Source organism: Cyprinodon tularosa, unplaced genomic scaffold, assembly GCF_016077235.1.
Source record: "Cyprinodon tularosa strain WSP-4 unplaced genomic scaffold, ASM1607723v1 ctg32, whole genome shotgun sequence".
NCBI lineage: Eukaryota > Metazoa > Chordata > Actinopteri > Cyprinodontiformes > Cyprinodontidae > Cyprinodon > Cyprinodon tularosa.
In genome coordinates, this window is record NW_024039030.1 from 2,227,501 (window position 1) to 2,244,528 (window position 17,028).

At 38.7% G+C, this 17,028-nt stretch overlaps 1 protein-coding gene across 4 annotated transcripts in view; it reads right to left on the reverse strand.

The window, feature by feature from the left end:
• march8 (membrane-associated ring finger (C3HC4) 8) overlaps positions 1–17,028 on the reverse strand; it is a 102,237-nt gene that overhangs the window by 53,745 nt on the left and 31,464 nt on the right. For all 4 annotated transcript variants that reach the window (XM_038292976.1, XM_038292977.1, XM_038292975.1 and 1 more), the window contains exon 2: positions 15,529–15,728. In XM_038292976.1, the coding sequence (XP_038148904.1) occupies positions 15,529–15,624 (96 nt within the window). In that variant the 5' untranslated portion in view covers positions 15,625–15,728. The remainder of the gene's footprint in view (positions 1–15,528; positions 15,729–17,028) is intronic.

Sequence of the window (17,028 nt, forward strand, 5' to 3'; positions counted from 1 at the left end):
TAAATCATGACAAAATGATAACAAATCCTAATAAGCAACCCTTCCATTATCTGACAGGGGGGTATGCCCTGGACAGGTCGCCAGTCCATAGCAGGGCAACACAGAGACAAACAGGACATACAACCATTCACGCACACACTCACACCTAAAGAGAATCTAGAGAAGCCAATTAACCTAATAGTCATGTTTTTGGACTGTGGGAGGAGGCCGGAGTACCTGGAGAGAACCCACGCATGATCAGGGGAGAACATGCAAACTCCATACAGAAAGACCCCGGGCCGGGAATCAAACCCAGAACCTTCTTGCTACAAGGCAGCAGTGCTACCCACTGCGACACTGAGTAGCCCAAAAATAAGCAACCCTGAATTATAATTATTTCAACAAAATTGTTAGGGTTGGCGTCTCTGCCTTTGCCCTTTATTTTCCTTCAGGAAATTTGAACCTAAATTCAGATCAATCATTTATAATTTTACAAATCAATAATAAAAAATAAAAAAAGAACTTAAAATGTAGAATGAATCAAAGAAACAGCGGTAAGACGATACATACTCAGAGAGGGAATACACATCATCCAAGTGAAAACAGCTTTAATATTCTGTAAGAAATAACTTAAATATTTATTTTATTTTTCTTCTTTTCTTCTATACTTAGGTAGACATGATATACACCAGCAGAGTATTTTCTCCTAAGAAGCTTTCCTTTTAAACTGTATGTTTCAAAGCAAAACAGCTCACCAAACAGACAAGGACAAGACCTTTAGATAAATTAACAATGTTCTTGAACTTAGAATTCACACTTCATATTATGGCAGGGTGAATCGTCTATATCAGCTGTATTTAACCTATAGGTAATGACAATGTTTTCCTTTGTGGATAGTCATTCTTGTGATAACATTCTTCTAACAGGGTTTTAGAAAGTTGCTATAACATCCAATCAATACATTACCATAACCTCATCCTTTATTTATATGTATGATTCTGCTTGAAAAAGCCTTCAGCAAATGCACATCTTTCTTTGCTGAGGATGTTTGAATAGAAAGATGTTTGCCGAGGTGCCAAGATAATGTGAGCTTTCTTCCCTTCTGCTTTGCAATCAAAAGCCTTGCTGATCCTTTGGCTACTACAAGCTCTGTGGGTTTTCTACTGATCGGGTGTTCAGGAGCAGGAATTACATCCTGAAAAATGATCTGGTCTCTGCTTTAGCTGCTTGTCGCTCTGCTCTCCAGTCTATCCCATGTGGCTGTCAGCTGAACCTCAGCTAAGACGGTCATATCATACAGACATGGAGCAGATGTAATGAATGCACTCTCTCTTCATTGTGAAAATCAATGTACTATGGATGTGTTTGATGCTGCAACAAATGACAAATTTACGAAATTTCTGCTTCATGGATATCATGGAGAAGGAGCCGTAAAGAGAGGATAAGGAATTTTCCCACATTTTTTTTTCTGATCTGGATCAGTGTCAACACTATGAATATCCCTGATTTATAGCAAATAATGAAATTACTCTGCACCAAGTTGCGAAGACATAGAAAAACATGACTAATATCATCATGACAACAGACCTTGTGGTATCTGATAACTCTACAGCTTTTGACAAAAGTCTCTTTACACATACTCCCCCTTTGATGGAAAACTGGCCTCCCCATCTCCTAAATTCTTTTCTTCTTCTGAAATCTGACATTCTCGTTCCAGCTGCTCGGTATTTATGACAGCTCTGAGGGGCCACAGCGGGACGATCTGAATCTCTATGCATCTCATCTTTATGACAACACAAGGCAGCAAAATGATGAAATGATTGTGTCAAAAAAATCAAAGCAAAATCACTACGCTCTGTTTGCATGGCATCCAGTTCATTAACTGTCTCACTTCCTCCTCAGTCTGGGGGCGTTCCTTCAACCAATACAACAATAACACCACACAGAGAATAAGCTTAGCTCCATAACCGCCACAGCTATCATCAAGAAGGAAAAGGGATGGCGTCTCAAAGGAAACTGCACAGTTGATCAAACCGTAACCGTTGAGCTGAAATTATCCAGTTTACCTCAGGTTAGGAGTGAGACTGATGGTGAGATAGAAGGCATGCATATAGAAGAGCTGACTGAATTTTACCATTAATTTTATAAAAAAGAATGGGGCCTTGAGTGAAACTCCCAGAAGATGTAAAATTTTATTCCATCATGCCATTTAAACCATCATGTATTTATTACTCATCCCATTCCAAATGTTTTTCATATCGTTCCAACTTTCTACACATTCCTCCTTTTTTCAAATCTCTATTCTACTCTGTCACATCCCCAGGTTAATATTTAGTTAGCCATCAGTTTGCTTTGTGCAAATATTTGGAAAGTGGAAGCATTTCCACATGGATCAGGTCTCTAAAAGGGAGCAGATGGTGGGATTTTCTGGGTGAATTCTTTGGGGGCATCTGCAGCTTAACAGGGGGTCTCTAATCAGAAGGGTAGGTGTTCGATTTTTGGCTGAGCGACTTGCCAAATCGTGTCTGGGCAGCAAACCGAAACCAACACATCATGGAAGATCAGCCAATGAGTGCGGTTGTAATTTGTTGGCTTGATGCGAATAACACGTGGTGTACTGGAGTGCGTGGTCCTGGAATTTGTGAGTTCACTTTTTCAAATATTTAAAAATGAGCTGAGAGGAACTAGAGTTAAGATAAGGGGGCAAGACATGCGAAAAAGGTCAACAGACTGGGAATGGAACATTTGAGACTTTGGCCTTTTTACAAGGGTTGCAAGAATAACTCCTGCACCACTGCCAGGCACAAAACTTTTGGGTTTTCCATATCCAATACATAGCTGATATTACAAGTTTATCAGAACACTCCTTCAGCGATTTAAAGGCTCAGAAGATTTCTGCTCGTTTATCTCAGCCTCAAGTCCAAATATTAATAAGTTAGGTGTGTGGGAGATCACAGTAAACAAGAATGACTCTTAAAGATAAGCCAATCAAGGACGCCTCTGCTTCAAGCTCAAAACCTCTGCTATCTTTGCCATTTTGTGCCAAGTTGCTCTGCAGTGCTATTCTAACGGGTCCACACTGATAAGTTTGCTTGTTTCATACATTCAAGACTCATGATTATCCATTAAGGAATCATTTCACATGGCAGGGAGAACTATTTATCAGCAAAATAAAAAAAAGCTTCTCACATATCAATTACAACAGCACTATCTTAACGGAACCCAAGTGAACTGGACCGGCTTGTGTTGGAGAACAGCAGCTGCTTCTGGAAGAGTCAGCGACATTAAGGAGCATTAAAGATGTTGCCTAATTGATCTTATGTCTAGTATAAATATCAATTTATGTGAATATCTTTTAACCTTATGAGAAAACTGAAAGAATTATGGTTTCAGTCCATATCTAGTGGAGACAACAGTTTCTGCAAATCTTAAGTTTTAAGGGATTTCATTCAATAGTTGAGGACAATGGAAACTAAATGCTCCTTTTTTAGTTCTAATCCTGGAAACAGCAGTTAAACAAATGCTTTAATAGAGAGCACTAAAAAAAAGTCCGACACACATTTTCAGAGTCCTGTTGTGATGTTTTTAAAATGAAAGCAGCCTAAGAAATGACCTATTCTCCCTGCAATTTCTAGCTAATTCCTTATCTTGGAATTAGGCTTTTTTTTCTGTTGAACTCAAGGCAATCCAAACACAGGGGTCATTTGGTGATACAGAAACAAAGCATTGTGTCACCATCATACTTATGGTGAGAGATGCTGTAATAAACCTACATTACCTTGGTTGTCAAAGCAGAGAAACATCTTTAAAGTTATTTCAAAACTCATAATTCAAATAAAAACAAGAGGGTCGTAATCAAAAACAACTGATTGATCAAACTACAAAAGTGTAGAAACTATGTTAGGGTTTTATGGTTTACATTTATTAAAGCCAAAGAAAATGTTTATTCCTTGGTAATTTGTAGAGGAAACGACCACCAAGCCTGTTTAGAAGGTGTTGTGAATTCCAATAAACACATCAGTCAAATTGACGGAAGGCCGACAGCAGGTATGCACAGTTTCTGCTCGTACAAATAGGATTTATCTCTGCTTCAGAGCGAAGGCATTTTTTGATTGGAAAAAATGGTTCCTGATCTCCAAATCATTGGACATTTTAATAATCACAGATGCCCCAGTCCTCGCAGAGCAGACTACCCGAATACTCAGTGATGTGGCAAAGTGGTAAACCAAAGGGCTCCTGCAGCTTCTGACGACCCTGCCAAGAGCAAAGCTGCAGCATGCCTGCTTTTAGGAGCCAACTGTTTCTCTCATTCAGCTCGAATTTACTCAGTGCTGCCAATGATTTGTTTCTACAGCAACAACAGGCTTGTGTCTGGTTTGGTTCATGGTTTTACAGCAAACCATCGTTCCTCTTTCACCTCATCTTTTTGTCCTTATCTAGCCCTTCTATGTGCCTGTTGGGTGAGCCCCTTCCACACTCATTGTCTGGCTTTGTTTGATGGGAGTGAATGTCAGTCCACAGTCCTCTACAGTGCTGAATGAAAAGCTAATTAGGAGGCCAAGGGTACCGGAGCACTCACGCTGCTGCAACTCCCACAAGTTAAGGGAAGAGAGGATGAGAGCAATGCACATAATTTCTTCGACAGAAGCCTGTGACCAGTTTTACATGGGATAATGTGTCACTGTCAATTAATTTAACAAGCCTATGTCTGTTCTGCAACGGATTCAGAATAAATTTATTTTTTGCAACTCTTTAAAATGCAACAGAGCTAAAAAAAACATAATGTCTTATTTTATAAGAACAGACCAGAATAACACTGTGTTACTATCATCACCACAGTTATGTGGCTAGTTTATAGGTGAGGACAGGAAAGATGGATGAAGTTAAATACTAAAATACTACATGTTAGACGCAACAGCAGAAATCAGGCTTTGGAGGTTGACCTTCAAGCAGGACATTGCCCAAAACATACAGACACATTTAGATTAGAATGGTTTAGAACAGTGGTGCAGTTATCTACCGCAGTTAATCGTGTTGATAATTATAAAAATAAAGGAAAGGAGGAGGAAAAAAAATATAAAAATGCTGAGAAAGACAAGGACTGGAGGATATTATAAAATATGTACACAGGAAGAGTCTGGATTTTAATGAAGCTCATTAAAAATTAAAAGATACAACAACTCCACTTAAAAACGTTAAATCAGAATATCTTTCTGGCACAGGCAAGAATTTGATTGCCACGTATCCGTTTCTCTCAGTGCAGAAGAGACTTGTTATGTGTCTGTGCACTCATTGCATATTTGTTTTCTGCCTGGGGTATACAGCTCCAGCTGCAGAAGATGCATCTACCTGCCACCGAGTGTCACAAAATGAGACTTCGCTCTGCAGGAAGGGACGCATTGGAAGTGTTTTCTGAAAGTGAGAAATTTGGGCTCTCAGGGTGTTTGGAGCCAAACGAATCACAACAATAAAGTCAGCGTATCGCATCTACTCAGACCGCATCCTCCAAGGATGAGAGAAAACAAAAAATACATTTTGAAAAGAAAATCAGAGCAGAGGCAGAGGCTGCGGCGGCAGCACCTTGATGAAATGAGAGAATTGGCATTTAAGCCTTTTCTTTCTCCAGTCTCAGGTCTCCTACCTGGAAATGTCTCAGTCTGTGGTTTCGAGTAATTTCTTTCTGGCACAAGCCCAATAAAAACCTGAGTCACCCTTACATGAGTGGTACTCAACATGTGAGAAATGCAAAGTAAATGGGTTTCCTTTCCAAAGTACAGTTCCCTCCTACAATCAGCGGGTTAATTCGTCTGACTAGTTAATCTCTCTAAATATGTACAGAAGAGGACAAATTTGTTGGATGTCTTTATATGAATGTGCAAAAAGCCTTAAACTGCAGGAGGCATATGTCATTTCATACAATCCCTTTTTTGCCAAGCGGAAATGTCTGTTACATTTAACAATATTGTAGCATAAAGACAGGAAAGTATTTAGTCAGGGTGAACCATCTCTCTAGGCCATGCATGTTCCTAAATGCTCTAATGCATTCTTGTTTTCAGACCAGACCCTAGCTTTTCGATACGATTTAGGTCTGGGGACTGAAATTGCTGTAGAACGATGTTGACTTGAGTAGGTGAACCATTTATGTGTAGATTTGACAAAGTGTTTCACATTAGAAAACCTGCCAGTATTTCAAAAGGGTTTTCCTGTACATTTTTAACAAAAAATAAAGTCAGACAGACACATTCTTCAAATATTCATTATTTGTTTAGTGCATAATTGTAGTTTTTAATAGGGTTTGATATCCATCTGGCAGTAAAAGCATTTAATTCCCAATAATGGCTTAAACTGATCGAATAAATACAGCAAACTCCATTTATCTTCAGGAAGTTCACAGCATGCCTAAAAGCAACTATCAGAGCAGCCAAAGAACATGTAAATATTGGGTCTAACCAGTTTGTTTCTCCTTCTCTAGGGATCACATCTACTGAAGTATGGAGAACTTCATATGACAGATTGTCACTGTGACTAAAGTGGCATAAAACACCCCATGAACCCATTACAAGAGGTTAAGAAATGCTGTATTTACCAAGGTAAAGCAGAGTCCTTCCTAGGAGCAATCAAGGCCCTCTTAGGCCCGACTGTCATGTCATCTCCTCCATGTTTAATTACATTTTTTGCACTTAACCATCAAGTGGCTCCTGGGAGACTCATGCAAATCTTGCGCAGACAGCCAGACTAACACCAGCTGCTTGGGTTTGTGTGTGTGTGATGTTACCTGCCCTCAGAGCCCGCTTCACCAAATGTGTGTGGGTTCATGCACACTCGTGTATGAGTGTGTGCACACAAAGACTCAGAGAGAGACAAGACGCAGAGGAATGGTAGCAGCAGTTGAAGTGTCTGTAGTGAATACAGAGGAGGACACTTTCTGATGGTGAAGGAAAACACAATTTAAGAAGTTCTTAGCTTTTTCTGTCACTGTTGCATTTGGTTTAAGGACTAGATGCAACTTCCAGAAAGCAGCAAATCCAATAACCCCTTCCTGACCATCCCAATGACAATCTATGGTGTGCCATTGGTTTAAGTGTATTTACATGTTTGCTGTAAAAACAGCAGCTCCTGGGAAAACATCCTTCAAAAAATATACTGAGCAACAGCTTATTCTGCTGCATTAGCAAGGTTAAATTCAAAGGACCTAATAAGCATTGCACAACAGACTAATGATAAAAAAAAAACTCATTTTTGTCACTACGAGCTATTATCCAAGTAATCTTCAAAACTTTCTTCTTTGAAATGTTGAGGTGTTACTATATTTGGGCAAAATTGGCCACTTCAAGACTCAGTGATTGCAACAAAAATTATTGTTTCTATTTTTTTACTCATTAAGGCTAAATTCATTAAATCCTCACAAACAAATTACTTTAGGTAGAGTTAATGATCCATTGATTATTCCCTGCTGAAAGGACTGTACCCAGTTTTACTTCATGTATGTATGATCTGCATTAATGTTTTCTGCCAATAAACTTCTCAATTTTCCATTTCTTGAGCTGAAAACAACAGTTGCATGATGACACAAAAAGTATGCTTATCCGTTTTCCAGGTACACAACGCTCATCTTGACAACCAGCATCACGAGCTTCAAATATAGCAGGATAGCTATTGTATTATCAGCCGATCCTGCATCCCTCCAGCCAGGTGAAGCAAACAGGTGAGTGCAGGACATGTGATCACAAAGCTCACACCCAATGTATTAGACACTCCACCAGAGTCCCATCAGGTGCATAAACAAGAGGTGCTTAAACACATACAATTAGCTTATTTGGCTTCTACACATTGTAGGTTGCCCAGAGGGATGTTACAGATACCTTGTTGAATCTGTCATGAAGAACAGACCAATTCTGAAGGTAAAATGAGGTCCTTGACATTATATCGCTTCTTCAGGGCAGCTGGGCCTGCAATGTAGCTTCCCACCATCAGTGTGTATGTGGATTGGTGAATGACTGAATTGGGGCTGCAACTGGTGATTATTTTTCAAATCTATTAATCTGTGGATTATCTTTTCAATTTAATCTCTTAAAAATGGGATAGCAAAAGGTTCCTTAAAGATGATATTTTGCAAAATGAAACCAGGTGGAACTAAAACTTTTCCACTTGAGGAGTTCTGGATAGAGCATACTGACATACAAAAAGATTTTTATCTTAAATTCAAAATGTTTACATATTCTATTTTTTTATATAGTTTTGGTATAATTACTCCTCTAAATGGGTTGCCAAAGCTAAAGGCATGTTTTACAGTCTCTACACTCCAATTAACGATTAATCGTTTACAAAATTAGTTGAAGCCCTTTGGTCAAGTTTCCTGACTTGGAAAAAAGCACACTACAAATTTCTTAAAATAAGTGCATTAACTCTTAATTTCAGCATGAAAATAACATGAATTGCCAATGGAATGAACATTTTTCCGTTAAAATAAGATAATTAGATATTATACACTTTTTCTTATTTTAAATGTAAATGGTCTTATTCGATTGGCAAATAGTCTCCCTTACCACCAAAATTCAAGAAAAAATTCACTTATTTTAAGAAAAAATTACATACTTACCGGTAGATTTACATTTTTTGCAGTTCACTATATAAGTACAGGCCGTTTACCATTATTATCAAGGTTTACCTAAAATATTGGACGGCAAGTTTACACATCATTGAATTCAACAAAGCATTGGGACATCTTTACATTCAACGTCAAAACAATGTTGTTTTAAACCTTTGTTTGAAAAGGTCAACAAGCTGATTACTTAACCAAAAACAATCTGAAACACTGCTGTTTTTTTTTTTTTTTTGGAGACTGCTTTGTATGTTTCCACATTTACTAGGTGTGAAATGGAAAGTAGGTTAGTTTGCTGACAAGCAATGTTCGTATGCTTCTAAAAACTGCAGCCAGAATAAAGGCAGCCCCATTCTGCCAGAGCGTTATCTCCTCTTTCCAGATTCTACCTCATGCACAGCCTGATGCACCTGCTTACACTCCCAACATCTCCAGCGCAACGGATTCCAATGTACGAGTGAGGGAGGAGTGAAATTTAGTTTACACATGATTACATTTATGCAAAAGGAAAGCCAGCGAGGTTGCTTCACGTGAGCTGTAGAGACATACTGTATGTGAGAGATAATTTGATGGCACTTTACTTTTAAAGAGTAACAAGCCTCACAGTTTCCTGTTAGTTCTGATTTTGTTCGGTTTACTAATAAAATACTCAAGTCACACAGCATTCAGTGTTTCTCTCTCTGATAAGTGAGCTTTCACGCCTAGTTTATAACGGGGCTTAGGGCTTCTGAGGCCATTATCTTGGTATTTCCACTTGCAAACCTTGAAGCAAAGCGATATGCATGGGGTTTATTTGCTTGGACACCAAATGTTTGAGAAGTGATTTTTTATTCTTGCCTGAAGGAATGAGAAACATGTTTTTGCATATTTTTTGAAAATATTTCCATGGTTAAACTAAACAGTGTTAGCTAGACGGAATGGTCAACAGGTCTGTCATTTCAGCCCTTTAGAAATCTAATAGAAGTGGTTCATTAACTCAGCAAAGACAGACACACTAAACAGAGTCTAAGCCCACAGGCAGTGTTAAAAGTTTTTTTGTTTTTTTTGTTTTAGAAGTCTGGTATTTGATCTCGCCCTGTATAAAGCTCTATTAGCAGCCCAGCAGCTCAGTGGCATCAGGTGTTATCAGACCGATAAACATCAGAAGACAAACAGGCAGTCTTCCCCGTCCTTGACTCTGTAGCTCACTTATTGAGAGATGAAACCTCCATAGCTCTCCCCTGCGCTAATTAAAAATACATGCAGCTTCAAAAGTTTTGGCATCATGCAGCAGTTTGCCAAGTGAGTTAAGAGAGATAAACTGCGAAATATCCTGCCATCGCCTGTGAGGTCCTATGTGTAAACAAGAGTGAATAGTAGAGAAAGATAAAGGCAGAGCTGCATCCTCTGATGCTCAGTCTGCAGTTTACTGGATATAATCCATTCCTTTGATGGTTACTGACTGTAAGATGATAATATTTACCATCTAAAGAAGTAAAATGAAGGGCTGCTGCTAAGCACTACTGCAATTTTTTTTTTTACATATTAATTGAAATTTTATTGATCCATCTGGGATTAACTTTCTTAATATGGTAGGGGGGGAAATTATTTAACTTTACAGATTAATTGATTTTTTTCGATTAATCAGATTTTCTGGTTATGAAAAAGAGTTTTTTCTTTTTTCCTCCACCAATGCGCTTCTAGGGCATCCATAGCTCAGAGTGACATCATCTCATCATGTTTTGTTCTTAAATGTGTACTAAACATGAACTATTACTGTGTACAAGTATATAATAATGTTTACTAATGTGTAATTCCTCTAGTTGCAAACTTTGTGTCATATTTTAGATAATTGTTATTTCCCACAGCTTGAATATCACCAGCCTTTAAATTAAGGTCCTGTCCCAAAGGGGACGATGGAAGAATGAGGTAGGTTTTGAAAGAAAGTTATGTGAGTTGACATTTTCTTTCGAAGAAAGAATAAACAAAAAGGAATTAATCGGATTTGGTAGGAAAAAGAAAGAAAAAAAAAATTAAGGATTAGTTTTTTGTTGTAAGCTGCAGACTTACAAACTTTTTTTTAACAATAAGGGTTACTGAAAAACAAGGTTTGTTGCAACAGACACTTATACAACTTGTCTAAATTAAATGAAGTATTTTGATTTTTAAAAAATAAAATGTGAGCCATTTGGTCAAAATAACAGATTTTTTTTTTTATTTCTAATAGATTTTATTACTTTCATTCATCAAACGTTTCAAGAAAAATTAAATATTGACCATATTCATCTGTTTAATTGCATAATATTTGAACTAAAACTTTTTAAAAGAAGGATTCAACAAAATTAAATCAGAGAAACGCAATTCACAAGAAAGGCACAGTTTTTCCAAATTCCAAAGTAATCATTTTAATTATTTGTGATTTCATTATTGACCAAAGTAATTATAAATATGATTGTGAGTGGTCTGGACCTGTACCCAAACATCCTTGATTGTAGTGTTTCTGCAAAGAAATTACCCAACAGCTCAATGAGCATTCCTTCAGTGCGTGTTTGAACTTTTTGCTCTCCACCTTCTGTCATGGTTTACTTTTCTGTCACCTCAAGCAAAATCCATTCACTGCAGGCCTGATCGAAGCCCAGAGACTCATAAGTCTGACTGCAGAAGTCAGAAAAGCCAGAGAACTACTAATGCTGCTCATTTCAAAGGTTAAAACAAGACCATGTGTAGCGTCCCATTGACCTGTACATTTTTTACCTCATTTTCCACCCTATCTTTTAAACAATTCTGACAATAACACCAAACCTTACAAATGTACAACCCAACCCTTAACCTAAACTCTGTTCATACTTTAGTCCTAAACTGCATTGCCAGCAAAAAAAAGAATACAAATGCTTTGGAAAGTTTTCCTTACTTAGGAACAAACAGTCCTCAGTTTGACAGTGAAATAATAAAAATGGTCCTCAGGCTGATGCCAAGAGAGGAGCACACACACCCTTCCAGAACCTTCAAGCTAATCAACATTCTGGGTTGATTCTCTAAATCTTCCTTTCTATTTTGCTGCACTTGCTTTGTTCTTTACATGCTGTTGATACTTCCAGAGGGATTGAGGAAAGCACTGCTCTTCATTCATTTATTTTCTTCTAAGGGACTTACAATCAGAGGCTAAGCCACCAGGAGACGTGGAAATAGAGGACGTGATGCCAAGCAGAGGCCCAAAGTTGGACCTTTACTGTTAAAAAGTAAGGCAGACAATTAAATCTCCATTAGAAGGAAACCGAGTCACTTATTATTCTTATCACATTGACGGCAACCTTTCTATGGTTGCTTCCTGAGTCTAAAACTCCGACTCTGTAGCCACCTACTGTATAGAAAAATGTATGCATGAGCATCTTCTTTTTTTATTAAATCTGCTTTACTTTAAATCTTAAAAACTGTACTGTTAAAGTTGGCAAGTTTCTTATTTGTTCTATAAGTTCTACAGATAAACTATTCTAAGGGGTTCAGCTGTGTTTAGCTGTGAAATGACACTTAAGTCTTTTTTATTCAGTGTTTATCTGTTGTTCAATCAACCAAGCAGATCAATAAATTTAAATGTGGGAATTCAAAGATGAATGATTTAATGTAAATTAGTTTAACAAGTGACAGATCAAATCTGCATCATAACAGAATAAAGAATGAATTTGGAAACTAAAACATTTTTCTTTATTGCTTCTTTCCATGACTGCTTAGGGAGCCCTGAAAAGTGTTTTAAATGTTATGTCAAAAGAAAAGTCTAAACAAATGAGTGAAAAACTAGTTTCATACAAAAGACTTCACTGATCAACTTCAAACTCACCAAGCAGGCGAAACTGCTGAACAAAGCTGCAGTATGTACCACCATCATTAAAATGCAACAGCAGAGAGCCTACAGGTGATTTCGGAGGCACAAAGGGAAAGGCTGCCCAGACTCTGACCAGGCTCATTAGATGAAAACTCTCAGCCAAGCCCACAGGAAAAAGGAAACACTTGCTGAAATTGTAAGCACTGGCTCTGAAAATGCCCTTTTCCTACGATGAGATATCAGCACAAATGGGATCACTGCCTTCTTACTTCTCTGACACCAAATGAAATCTGCTTCCCCCACATCACATGCAATTATTTATCATTTCGCACTTTTTTATTTATCTTTAACCTGTAAAATAACTTTACATTTCTCCGAGTGAAACATGATATGAAAGAGCAGCCATAAAAACTCACAAAGAAAATGTAAATGTATTATATATATATATATATTAGGGATGGAACGGTTTATGAAAACCGTCCGAACCGTTCGGTTCGACTGTCTCGGTTCGGTTCGCGTGTGTTGCGTTCGGTTCATGCGCTGCTCCTTTTTCTCATAGGCGAAGCGTGTACACTCCAGAGCAGAAGGTGGCGGTACTGCGACCAAAGCCAACCACCAGTAGTAAGCAAGAAGAGGAAGAAGCAAAGCAGCGTAGCCGGGTGTAGCAGAAAAAAAATCAGTTGTTGTGGGGAATTGTGTGAGTATGGCGAGTGGGGAAGAATTGTGCAACACGTTTTGTTTATGCTAACAGCAACATGACCAACATGTTATGCTAACCCCGAAATCCCACATACTCCATCAGCGCTCCGCTCCTCCCCCTGCTGCGCTCCAGACCGCCTGCACAAAGCAAAGCCTACAGCCTCCACTGTGGCTCCCGTCCGCTCCACTCTGAGTTCCTTGGAGATCGTAGAGGGCATGCGCGAGATGATTACATTCAAAGCAGCAAAACATGTGGAAATTATCCATGGTTTCCGCGAATCATTAAAAATAATTACAATTCATTCATTTTTTTTGGATTTTTTCATTAATTTCATTTAAAAAAAAAATTTTATAATTTTTTTTTTTTCGGTGTAACAATAAACATATACCGAACCAAACCCCGTGACCACGAAACCGTGAACCGAACCGTGGATTTTGTGAACCGTTCCACCCTAATGAATATATATATATATATATATATATATATATATATATATATATATATATATATATACACACACACATATATATATATATACACTATATTGCCAAAAGTATTTGCTCACCTGCCTTGACTCACATATGAGCTTAAGTGACATCCCGTTCCTAATCCATAGGGTTCAATATGACGTCGGTCCACCCTTTGCAGCTAGAACAGCTTCAACTCTTCTGGGAAGGCTGTCCACAAGGTTTAGGAGTGTGTTTATGGGAATTTTTGACCATTCTTCCAGAAGCGCATTTGTGAGGTCGCACACTGATGTTGGACGAGAAGGCCTGGCTCTCAGTCTCCGCTCTAATTCATCCCAAAGGTGTTCTATCGGGTTGAGGTCAGGACTCTGTGCAGGCCAGTCAAGTTCATCCACACCAGACTCTGTCATCCATGTCTTTATGGACCTTGCTTTGTGCACTGGTGCACAGTCATGTTGGAAGAGGAAGGGGCCAGCTCCAAACTGTTCCCACAAAGTTGGGAGCATGGAATTGTCCAAAATGTCTTGGTATGCTGAAGCATTCAGAGTTCCTTTCACTGGAACTAAGGGGCCAAGCCCAGCTCCTGAAAAACAACCCCACACCATAATCCCCCCTCCACCAAACTTTACACTTGGCACAATGCAGTCAGACAAGTACCGTTCTCCTGGCAACCGCCAAACCCAGACCCGTCCATCAGATTGCCAGATGGAGAAGCGCGATTCGTCACTCCAGAGAACGCGTCTCCACTGCTCTAGAGTCCAGTGGCGGCGTGCTTTACACCACCGCATCCGACGCTTTGCATTGCACTTGGTGATGTATGGCTTGGATGCAGCTGCTCGACCATGGAAACCCATTCCATGAAGCTCTCTGCGCACTGTTCTTGAGCTAATCTGAAGGCCACATGAAGTTTGGAGGTCTGTAGTGATTGACTCTGCAGAAAGTTGGCGACCTCTTCGCACTATGCGCGTCAGCATCCGCTGACCCCGCTCCGTCAGTTTACGTGGCCTACCACTTCGTGGCTGAGTTGCTGTCGTTCCCAAACACTTCCATTTTCTTATAATACAGCTGACAGTTGACTGTGGAATATTTAGGAGCGAGGAAATTTCACGACTGGATTTGTTGCACAGGTGGCATCCTATCACAGTTCCACGCTGGAATTCACTGAGCTCCTGAGAGCGACCCATTCTTTCACAAATGTTTGTAAAAACAGTCTGCATGCCTAGGTGCTTGAATTTATACACCTGTGGCCATGGAAGTGATTGGAACACCTGATTCCAATAATTTGGATGGGTGAGCAAATACTTTTGGCAATATAGTGTATATAAATAATGATCAGAGTGCCAACATTAACATGCCATCTCTATTTTTTCTAACACCAGGCGAGAAGATCAATTGCTTTCAGCTTATTCAATGATTTCTTCACCAAGGAGTAATGAAAATACTGCTTTGGATCTTATTTGCTTGACAAATTTATTATCTTTATACCAAACTATCAGCAACCGATTAACCATGCAGCACTGGCTACATAGCCTCGTTTTTGGAGCTGTTAATCAGCCATATAATTTCAACGGAGACAATACAAAAGACCATTTATGACTGGTTTTGCTTTTTTATTTTTACTTTTAAAATGCATCTTTTACTAAAATCACACAAATAATGTTATCTTTATATTCTGTAAATGTTCCAGTTCCTCTAGATAAATATTCATTAGCATCATGCTTTGAGGGAGCCTCTTATCACACTCTGAAACACAGCGGCAGATGTTATGTAAAATGAAAAGCTTGAATTAATTTGGATGCTCTCTGTACCTCATGGTATTTTTATTTTTTCTCACTGTGTGTGTGTGTAGGCTAATGCTTGCACAGTGATGTGTCTCTTTCAGTACATAGATTGCAACCAGTTTTGTTGGATAATAAGCTTTTCTTGTAATGCAGCACAGCTTTGAGATGAAGCATCATGAATCATGCCTCTTTTCCCATACCTGCTTGTCCTTGTCTTTTGCTTTCCCGTTCCCTGACATCCGCGAGGAGGTGACATCCCGGGGGATGACAGAGATTTGGTGCAGTGGCATGTTCATCCCAGCGGGGTCCAACCAGGGTTTTTACAGACACGATTCTTGTATAGCTCCCAGAGCAAAGCACATGATGATGGCTGTACCCTCAAGACCTTGCCCAATCCTCCCTGCAGGAATAAATAAATAAATATCACATAAAGATTTGCACATCAAGTAGATCTGAGAAACTGTAGGGAATCTTTTTCAGGAAAAATGTTAATCTATTCTGCAAGTTTGATTCAATCACATTTCAGTTTAAGAAGTTCACATTAGGAAATCAGATTCCATCATGCGATTGAACAAGATGTGTCCTGTGTAAAGTACAGAGTCCATTTTGTCAGCCTTTTGTCAGGAAATATTACAATCCTACTCAACAGAAAACTACTCTTTTCTTTAAGTGTCCTTGCTATTTGTTTTTACAACTCCCTTCTTTTATTTTGTTATGCTTCAGCAGATATAATTACTATTCTGGTTTTGTTTTATGATCATAAAGTAAAAGATTTGTTTCATATATCATTTTATGGTTACCACCTACTCTGACTCATTTACTTGTTTTTACAATGTACCTGTATGTTATATATGTGTCAAACTGCATTTGTAACGTATTTCAGTAGTTCAGTTGTAGGAGTGGAACAAATATATTACAATGATTTATTACACAGATTAATTTATAACAAGTGTTTATTTCCTTTAATTCTCATGATCATAGTTGAATGGAAGGAAGATCCTTGACATAGATACAATCAGAGGCCTCTTTTCAGATGCGGGAGGAGGAAAACTGGTCTAATTAGTCCAAGGTCTTCATTTCTGATTCAGTTTAAGTTTACACTTCATTTAAAAAAATCAAGGCTCCAGAGTCTGGATGAAGACTGAAGAGGTACAGAATCCACATTGCCATGTTCAGAATCAGAAAAGTTTTTATTGTCGAGTCGTGTTTTGCACGTACAAGGTATTTGTTACGGTGTTGTGCTATGTTGGGAGGTTTTCAGTCAGTAATGATTTGGGGAGCCATTTATTCTGCTGATGCTGGTGTTAACATATTTCAGAGCATTTCAATCTTCCCCATATATAAAGAGTCTTTTTTTCCATTTTCTATATTTTTTACAGAACTTGGCAGCCGCCCACTCCTCCAAAGATATCTGCTGTAATGGCTGTAGTATCACTCTGCTTGATTGGCAATCAAACCTAACAGAGAATCTTGTTAAGATGAAGATGAGGGACACCAGAGCCATCAACACAGATAAGCTGCTATTATAGTAACATATAGCAAGAGCATCCATATGGTGAAGAAATAAAAAACAAAAGTAGTATATAAATATTGTAAAGGTGATCCCCTAAAGACTCAAGTGTCGTGTAGGAGTGGAGCCAATCCACGGGAGATAGCAGTAGTGAGTGGGGTTCATACTTAGATGTTTCCAGCAGCAGCAG